This window comes from Belonocnema kinseyi, chromosome 9 (genome assembly GCF_010883055.1).
Source record: "Belonocnema kinseyi isolate 2016_QV_RU_SX_M_011 chromosome 9, B_treatae_v1, whole genome shotgun sequence".
In the NCBI taxonomy this organism is placed as follows: domain Eukaryota; kingdom Metazoa; phylum Arthropoda; class Insecta; order Hymenoptera; family Cynipidae; genus Belonocnema; species Belonocnema kinseyi.
The window spans coordinates 60,018,948-60,029,243 of NC_046665.1; the positions used below are offsets into that span (position 1 = coordinate 60,018,948).

At 28.8% G+C, this 10,296-nt stretch overlaps 1 protein-coding gene across 1 annotated transcript in view; it reads left to right on the forward strand.

The window, feature by feature from the left end:
* Positions 1 to 6,053, forward strand: part of LOC117180560 (lysosomal acid lipase/cholesteryl ester hydrolase-like) — an 8,913-nt gene extending 2,860 nt beyond the window's left edge. Inside the window, exons 3-10 of the mRNA XM_033373055.1 lie at positions 622 to 702; positions 785 to 992; positions 3,508 to 3,622; positions 3,717 to 3,963; positions 4,113 to 4,265; positions 4,665 to 4,752; positions 5,116 to 5,258; positions 5,805 to 6,053. Coding sequence (XP_033228946.1) covers positions 622 to 702; positions 785 to 992; positions 3,508 to 3,622; positions 3,717 to 3,963; positions 4,113 to 4,265; positions 4,665 to 4,752; positions 5,116 to 5,258; positions 5,805 to 5,969 — 1,200 coding nt within the window. The 3' untranslated portion in view covers positions 5,970 to 6,053. The remainder of the gene's footprint in view (positions 1 to 621; positions 703 to 784; positions 993 to 3,507; positions 3,623 to 3,716; positions 3,964 to 4,112; positions 4,266 to 4,664; positions 4,753 to 5,115; positions 5,259 to 5,804) is intronic.
* The last annotated feature ends 4,243 nt before the right edge of the window (positions 6,054 to 10,296 follow it).

The window sequence follows — 10,296 nt, forward strand, 5'->3', positions numbered from 1 at the left end:
ATTCGTTCTAATTTTTTTCTGAAACTGTGTTGCAACGATGTTACGCTTACGTTATAGAACAACAATATAATTTAGTTTTGTAATCATTCAGGCGGGATGAGTAAAGACTGTTCTTTAACATTGTTACGTAACTATTGCAGCAGATCATTATAGAGATCGTATACACAAGAATGATCGATAATAACGGTTTTTAAATTAACGTGTAATTTTTCTCGGTAAGGATAGAATTTACACATCGAAAAATAATTACTTTTGTAAAACTATTTATGAAAAATATATATCACTTCTTTATGCAACATGTAAGCTCGCTTACATATTGAACGCTAGTATATTTCTTTCTGTATGCAATACTCGTAAGTATGCCAACTGCGAGCAACTTGTTATCAACATACAAAGTAAATGCATTATCAAGTTAATATCTACTCAAGTAGGGTTAAACACAAGTAATATATCTTATTACGTCACGCATTTCATGCAGAATGTCGCTATTTCAGTAATAGAATAATGCCTTCCTTCATTGTACGTGTCTTATGTTGCTTATGAGTTACGCTTTTTATGTTAAAATAAAAAATTAAGTTTAATCTTTCAAAATTTTATTAAGCTTGAATTTGCAAAATGCAGCTCTCAACTGTTCTGCAACTACTTACTTATGTATGTATTGTTGTGGTGTCGAGTGTTCCTCAAGATCTAAACAACCAAATTGTAAGTATACATATGCGTATCACGATATGAATTAATTGAAAATAAAATAAAAATCTATTTCTCCATTTCAAATATCAAACAGAGACAAATTATTACTGATGACGGTTACCCGTTTGAGGAATATAACTTGAAAACACAGGATGGCTACTTTCTTACAATTCATCGTATACCAGGCGGAAATGGAGAAAGCATTAATAAAACCCAACCAAATAAGCCTATTGCTTATCTCGTCCATGCCCTTACACAAAGTTCCATAGATTGGGTTTCTATTGGACGAAATGTATCCCTAGGTGAGAATATTATATTTATCAAATCTAAGAAATTTAGCCACTGCGTAAAATTCCTTTACTGAACAAAATATTTAAAAGTATTAATTGAGATTAAAAAAGAGTACTTTTTTACAAAAGAAATTTCACGTCTGACTTATTTTTATTCCCACTTTAAAAATAAATAAATTAATATATAAATATCTTCACAGTTTAAGAAAGAATATATTAGGGTTCGTAGTCTTCCACTATTTCCCTCTTCTCTTTAATACACGTAGAATTAAAATATAATTATTCGCTTTACATCTACAAAATTATTCTTTTCTGAACTAAAATATGCTACCACGAGCAGTAAACGTTTTTTCTAACTAACATAATTATTTATTATAATTTCCCTAACTTTTTTTTAATTTGGCCATTTTTGAAACGAAACTGTTTAAGATTCAATTAAATCTTAAAAGCTAAGATATTTTGTGCGCTGAATTCCCGTATACAAATTAAATATAGTTTTAATTAACCATAAGAAAATACGATGGTCTTATCTCTAGTTAAAGGTTCTTGTTTAAATTTTAGTCACGACTGATATTATGTTATACATATTAAACCAGTTATTACCTTTCTTTATGATAATTTAGAGTTACCTGAATATGCGTAATAAAAGGTGCTAAAATCAAACTTTAAATGTTTATATTCCCATCCTAATGGGAAGGCTTTTTGTAAAATTTGTCATTCCTTGAGTCAGAAAAAACGATTTTTATGAAGGTGTCTGTATGTCTGTTTGTATCGTGTAGACACGAAACTTTAGAAAGACTGAGCGCCAAAATCAAGACTGATTTTCCACCAAAACTATACGAAATATGAAAGCAAAATGTTAGGAGAAAAATTGTTCATATTACATTTTTTGGCTAAACTATGCAAGAGAAAAGAAATGGAAAGACAAAAATTGTTCATTCAAAAACAATCTACAAATTTGTTGCCAATTATATTTTTGTGTGACGTGTTGTTTATGCTTAGATCGTGAAAAATGACATTACAAATAAACAAATTAAATTTTTGGAAAAAAGACACGAGGTACAATTAAATAGCTAATAACAAAATTGTATTTCAATTAAATATAAAAATTTCCTTTGAACTTTTTTGTCTTACGAGACACATGATGAGAGTGTGGCTGCGTGGTAGGCAGTTTTTCTACAAATGATTTCTATAGTATAGTTTTCTTTTATATTAAAAGATTCAGGCAGACAAAATTAATCGCAATATTTTTATACAATTTTTTGAATATCTTTCATAGTCTTGACTAGACGTCCCGAATTTTCAAGATTTTCATCTATCCCCTTTTCTAAATCTCCCAAATTTTTTTGGACGACCAGGCACAGTCTTTTTAAAATTTTCAAAGTACATAACATAAAATCAGAAGTAAAATCACAAATTTTATCTAAAAAATGTTTCCAATTGAATAAAATAGAACAAAAATTGTTATGATTAGACTCTCTCAATCTATTAGAATGGAACACTATCTAAATTATGAGTTGTAAATGTAAGTTTATGAAAAAATCTTGTAATAAAGATTATGTAAACACAACTACTTAAAATTTGACAATATTTGGCTGTTAAAGAAAACTTTAACGACTTTAAAACTGAAACGTTCAATTTTTCTGATTTTCAATTATAATAGTAATTCTGACTAATTCAAAATTCTCTGAATGTATGAAAGAATATAACATATACTAAACAATTCACAAAATAATTTCAAGCGATTTAATGCCACGACCATAATTACATTTGTCCAATTGCTAGGTTTATTTAGAATTAAAACAAGGTATTGGATATTCGAAAATCACTTTTAATGAGATTAAGCAGCTCAATCACAATTTTTTATACTGTATAATATAATACTTTAAAATAGCCCCATGGAATTATCCGATTAGACTAAAATTTTAACAAGAATTATAAGATTTGCAGCTGATCCTGATAACATTTTTCGATTAAACATAAATTTAATAAGTTCCAGAAGTTAAACAATTTTCAAAAACTAAGAAATACCAGATTTTAAGAGTGTGGCAAATTTAAGTGCCGTTTTAAGCAGATAATAAATATTTGGTCTCTAAAAATATATATTTCATATAATATTCAATTCATTTATCAAAATCTAAAAAAAACGTTTTCTTACTTCACATTAAATTACGAAATTTAGGTTTTCCTTTGATACCGAAATAAAACCAAATAATGGTTATTTTTTATTGGAAAATATATTCAAATTCCATGTATATATATATATATATATATATATATATATATATGTGTATATATCCGTATGAAAAGAGCCCTAATTTGATACTTATCATATCAAAATTTAAATAATGATGGAGGAATTGAAAAAAAGGAAATATTCTATATTACGAGTACGGTTTTGGACATAAAAATGGTTTATTTAATAAATTGGATTATTTTTAACTCTTTAATGTGACTTTTTTGTATTATTTAAAAACTATACAATTTCTTGTAAAAAGTTTGTTTGTTTCGTATATTTTAAATAAAGCTTATCTGCTCGCTGACAAAGGATTTGACGTGTGGTTGGGAAATAACCGAGGAACAATTTTTGCCCAAAAGCATCAAACTTACTCAACAACGAGTTCCAGCTTCTGGAACTTTAGGTGAAACTAGAATGAGTGAAATACCTTTAATATAAATTACGTTTATTAAGTATTTTGTAATGAAGCAGAGAAAATGTAATCAATTTGTTCACAGTTGGCACGAAAGTGGTGTTATCGACATTCCCGAAACAATAGACTTCATTTTGAATGAGACTGGAAAAAGTGAAATCTTTTTTGTAGGATATTCCCAATCATGTACCGAATTAGTTGTCATGGGATCTCTTAAACCTGAATACAATAAGAAAATAACTTTAGCTGTGAACATGGCACCAGCTGTTTTTACTGGGCATGTTAAAGGACTTTTGTGGCTGCCATTAATGATTCTCGGTCGTTTTATCTCAGTGAGAACAATTTTAGCATTAATTATAGAAAACATACTATTGAATTTCTGAATTTGATGTTATACAAATAATAGTATAATATTAATTTATAATTTTGATTATTTCTTAATACGTACTGAAGGCACTAATTCATATAATTTTTATTATAGGGAATCCTTGATAATGTAGGTCACTTCGGCATTATAGTTTCACCTTTTTTGGTATATATTGATACCTTTATTTTCAAACATAGAATATCAACGTTCCTTATTTTTATCCTTATATATTCAGCTTCTGGAATCGACTACAATGGTACAGATTTGGTAAAAATAACTTTAAGATGTTTAAATTTCAATATTTAGCATAATTTGTTATAAGATTATTTGAAAAAATTGTGATTTTGCTTCCTCACAGTGAAAGATTTATAATGGTAGCAAGGTTCGATAATTTATAATTCATTTAATTAAACGTTTCTCAGTTTATAATGTGTAACACAATTTTCTAAGCAATTGTTCGAATAAATATGTGCGTGTGTGGATATGAGGATGTCACACTGTTTGTGAACACGGTGCATAAAAGTTCAACTATTTTACTATTAAATTCCACTCTTGGGTATGATATTGAACTATTTATTTTAAAATTTAACAATTTGGTAGAGCTCTAACATTTTTGTTTGCTAATTAATTTTTTTGAATGTTATTTGAAAAAATTTTGATTTTTAGGAAGTTGTAAGAAAAGAAATTGTATATATTCCTGGGGGATTATCTACAAAACAATTGACTCATTACAGCTTCGGTTTCATTAACCCAGGTAATCGTATCATTTATAATAGTAAAATTTTAATTATTTTAAGCCACAATTGCAAGAAATGATATGAAAAATATTTTGAGACACATTTTTTTATAATGTTAAAAATAAGAAAGTAATAAAATTCGCAATGGATTTATATCCTATCAATTTTTGTTAATTATAATGACTAGAATCAATTCGAAATTCAAGTTGAACGCTCGCATTTTAAAATAATTAAAAATTTGAATGTTCTCGACATTTTTAGTTTGTTGAAATTTTAATATTTTGACATAAATGTAATTCACGAAACTTAAATACAAAATTTAATAGTTTCATGGCAGTTGCTTTAAAATAAATGTGTTAATTTAATTTTTGTCTACACAGGTACTTTTCGACAATATGATTATGGAAAAAGTGAAAATATGAGAAAATATAACTCAACAATTCCTCCAGACTATCCCCTGGAAAAAGTGACTGTACCTATTGCCATTTTTCAAGGGCTTCAAGATTTCTTAGCTTCTCCAGAAGTATGAAATAAGCTATAAAAAAGAATTTTTATTCTGAATAATCATTATATTTTCCTATGATAGGGTGATTACGAAAAAATTGAACACTTTGAGTCCCGGTCATTTGCAACTTTTAATTTCAATAATAAATCGTTACTAAATTACCTCAATAAAATAATGGTGTTAAAGAATAATTTATTAAAGTTTAAAAATGCTAGACGCCTTTTTTTTTATAAATTATAAATAAATCTACTCCAAACAGCAGTTTATAATGATCATTATCTTTGCGTAATATTTTTTATAAAATGTCCGGAAATGCTCCACATTATCTATCATACTATAAAATGAGAGAATATTTTAAAACGCGGAAGTTAAAATTAAATAAATCGTTTTTTTTGTATATTTTTTAAAAACATTTTTGAAATTTGTTTACCACGCAACCTTGAGAAACATGGAAAATTCACATACGTCGCACATAAATAATAGTATTTTTAATAATAATTATAACATTTATGTGTGAGTTTCTTCTTTGCCGAATTGAAATCGATCTCTTATGTTTTCTTTCAGGACGTTGAAATACTGGTAAATAAACTTCCAAATGTTGTCTGTAGAAAAAAATTCAAGCAACTAAGCCACACGAGTTTTGCTTGGACCAGAGGAGTAAAAAAACTCGCTTACGAAAAAATTGTAGATCTATTTATCAATTACGGAAGAAACAAATCTTGTAACTAGAAGAAATAAAATAAACATCGTGTTACATTAAAAACTTTACAAAACCATCCACATTATTGACTTTCCATCTGCAGCTTATATTGATTATTTATTGATTTATAATCATTCAGTTTTGTTGCTTCCCTTCGACTAAAGAACAAATATTTTTGGTGAGTGTAGACACTTCGTTTTGATAAATGGTGAAAAAATGGGAATTTTTTCGAATTGATTCCAAATTCCAAGTACCGTTATGGAAATGAAAGTGTACGTAGTTTGCTGTAAAATAAAAAAATCGATTTTACTAAATCTAACAGTTTCAGGGTTATAGCCATTAAAAGTTGATTTTTAGCAAATAATTTTTAAAAAATGTATGTAAAATAAAGCAAGATTTTGCATTTTGCAGATGATAGTACCTAAATATCTTCCTGGTTAAAAAATACTATCAAACATTTTCTGTAAGTCTCTGTCACACAGGTGGGTCGCTTACGACCTACTATCGGCGAGAAAATTCGAGTCCTCTGGCTTTGACGTTGAATAAGTATGTGAAGAGAAAATGGTAGGTTAATGAAAAAGGTATCACTTTAAAGGTGCAAATGATGTACGTTAATGAGACGAAAATTAATATTCCAAAAAATTATTTGAAGCTTACAGATCCGAAAATACGATGAAAAGTGAGGAAATTTGATAGCTTTTGAAAACAGTGAATTTTGAAGCATAGTTTTTTATTGAAAAAATAGTAGGAAAAATCTGAAAAAATTCATGGTGGTACATTAAACATTTCTGAGCAGATTGCTGTCGAAAAATTTGCAAAATATAAATAATTGTTCATTTTGTGTGAATAAATATGCGACCGCACTATCTTCAGTTCTAATGAAGATAATAAAGTGTTTTAAATTGGAGGTAGTTAGTTGAAATATCTGTAATAATTTACAATTTAAAGGAAGTATGTACTTCTTGTTGTCTTCGTACAAATTGCGATATTTTAAGTCAGTTTTTTATAAAGAAAGCAAGTGTGAGAGCCCACCGTGGTGCCGTTTTTTCAGAGGATCATCCTCGGTTTTCCTCAGCCCGACCTACCCAACTTGTGCAACCGAGCCTCACTCTGGCCTTCAAACCCCTTTCCTGTATTGAGGAAAACCGAGTCCGATCCCATGAAAAAACGGTACCACGCTGGAGTCTCGCACTTGCTTTCCTATATAAAAAACTGACTTCAAATATCGCAATTTGTACGAAGACAATAAGAAGCACATACTTCCTTCAAATTGTAAATTATTACAGATAGTTCAACTAACTACCTCCAATTTAAATGTCTTCATTATCTTCATTAGAACTAAAGATAGTGCGCTCACATATTTATTCACAAAAAACGAACAATTATTTATAATTGGGAAATTTTTCGACGGCAATCTGTTCAGAAATGTTTCATGTACCATCATGAATTTTTTCAGATTTTTCCTATTATTTTTTTCTATAAAAAACTATGCTTCAAAGTTCACTGTTTTTAAAAGCTATCAAATTTCCTTACTTTTCATCAGATTTTCAGATCTGTAAGCTACAAATAATTTTTTGGAATATTACTTATCGGCTCATTAACGTACAACATTTGCACTTTAAAAACGAGACCTTTTTCATTAACCTACCATTTTTTCTTCACATACTTATTCAACGTTAAAGCCAGAGGACTCGAATTTTCTCGCCGATAGTAGTCAAATTTTCCCGTTTAAGGGCATGTGATACAGCCAAGTACCTATATTACTTACCTCACTTTATCAGTTCATTGAATGTTTTTTGAACCTGAGACGTTTTTTGTACATATAATATCGAGCTGTAACTTTGGGGAATGCATTAGAGTACAATAAAGTACGTTTAGGTAGGAAATTCACTGGAAATTATTTCCGACCAAATTAAAACTGGGGGCCTTTTTCCCATATTTTTTCTAAATTTTGACCTTTTTCGAACCTTCGAATTTTTTTATACATAAAATATCGGCCTCAAACTTTAAGCCTCGTCTAGTGGCCGCTAGGGTTCGGATTTTCGTACACACCGTTACCGGCTGATGCCGATGGCAGGCTATGTAGCAAACTTGTAAGTATAAAGGCTTATTCATTTCAATGATCACAATATTGGCAACTTTTTGAACTGCTTTTGTGTCGCGCCGGCAACACAATTGGTTACTGTTGGCGCGCTGATTTTGAATAGTGTCGATATTCAAATCTGATATTTATAATAAATAATGATTATAAAATGCATTAACAGTAATTTCTTAATCCTAAAATAAGATTTTGAAGAGACAGATAAAAATTTAATTCGATTTTAATTAAAAAGACGTTATGAATTCCGAGTTCAGATAAAGAAATAATTTTTTTGAGCATAGTGATTAATGTTGTCTCTGTCGAGTTTCTAATTTTTATGGTTTTCATCACAAAAATTTGACCTAAAATAAAATCAATCAAGTTACTGAAAATAAATTGAAAATTTTGTTTTCTTCTCAAGTCTAAATAAAAAACGTTTGTTTGGTATAAAATCACAATATTTTTTTCATCTGTCACTCCAAAATTCTATTTTAGGATTAATAAATCTCTTTTAAGGCATTTCTCAATCATTATTTGTTATAAATATAACATTTGAATATTTATATAATTTAAAATACCCGCGCCTAAAGTAGCAAATCGTATTGCTGGTGCGAAGCAAGTGCAGTTCGAAAAGTTCTAAAAATTGGGAGAACTGATTCACATGCAAGAAAATTTTCGTCATAATCATTGGTCGAGAAACGAATTCTTTATGTTCGCATTTATAAATAAGTCATTATCAATAATATTCAATTATTAAAAAGGGAATTTTGCATTAATCCTTTTGAATATCTTTCTTTATTTAAAAAAAATACCCTAAGTATATTTTCAATTTTATAAAGTAGGGTTACCTTTTTACGGAAGTCGAATTTGAACAAACTGACGAATTAATTTGAAACATCGAGTTCGTTTCTAGGTTCTCAGCCAATCAAATTTTCCATAAATCAACAAAACAGCTAGAAATGAATCCTATGAAAAATATTAATTCCACGATTAATTCAAAACAGGCCTTCGTGAAAAGGCACACTAAGTATAATTAACAGTATAAGCAATGAAATCCTGAGTAATATGTTTCCTGTTATGGGGAGATGTGCAATTACATATGTTACTTTTTAACAGTAAAAATATATTGTTAGGAGTCACGTAGGGTTGTTGCAAAAACGAATGCAAAAATGAATGTTTCTGAAGCCTCTCTACTTTTATTTAATTTAAAAAAACTAAAGGTCATTGTAATATTTGAAAATAATAATAACGGCTAATTGGCTGAGCTGATCTTAATAGTGCTTGGTGAAGACTATGCTTTTAAAAGATTCACTTAATAATAATTAATCACGGAAGTTTATTAATTGTACATCAAAGATTTTTAAAATAAAATTATGGGAATAATTTTTAAGATTTTTAATAACTTTTAAAAGTAGGTTAAAATGGGTAATGTAAATAATAAATTTTCACTGATAATCAATAAAATTGCATTATATTTCCAATTATAAATTGACCAATGATTTTAAATCATGGTGATTTAAAGATGGTGTAGATTTAAGCCCATTTTGTATTAAAATTTCTCAAATAAGTGAACCTTAACAAGTACGAAGAAAAATGAATAAATATCAATATCGTTTGTGTTTGCTTTACCGACAAATTCTGTAAATCGCCAACTTACCAGCCCGACTTTGCAAGCGGTTGGATTACACAGCCACACAAAAAAAGTGTGCAGATCTGGTAACAAGACATACGTATTCCTATGGATTTTGGGGCGCTAAATTCAAATTCGGTATCAAAAATCACCCATCACGTCATGGTTGAGCCATAATAAAATTCATTTCATTGTACTACAGGTGGTTAAAAATTTAGACGCACATTATTCATTTGAAGAAACTTAGAACTACAAGTAGAATTGACCCCATTTCAATTAACCTGGCAATGTTTGTATCAATTAAAATGTAGAACTGTAACTTAAACATGCAAATGAATAAGAGTTTTATTCAACATTTTTTTCTGTCTGCTTTTCTTAAATTTAAGGGATATATTTATACTATCTTTCGTGTTTGCATTTTATCTTGCTTTTTATCGTAATTAAATTGATTTATAGACCTACTTCAGTCTATTTTCTGCCTGCTATAACGTGTCCTTTTTTCTTCGAAGGAACGATGCAAAGGGTTACGCTTACGTTTATGACCTACATTCGTTTCCCTTTTCAACATCCAACAAAAATCAGCCATCATGACCTCGTCCCATCTACCCTGATATCGTTGTTCCATCACTTTTATGTCTTGATGAAA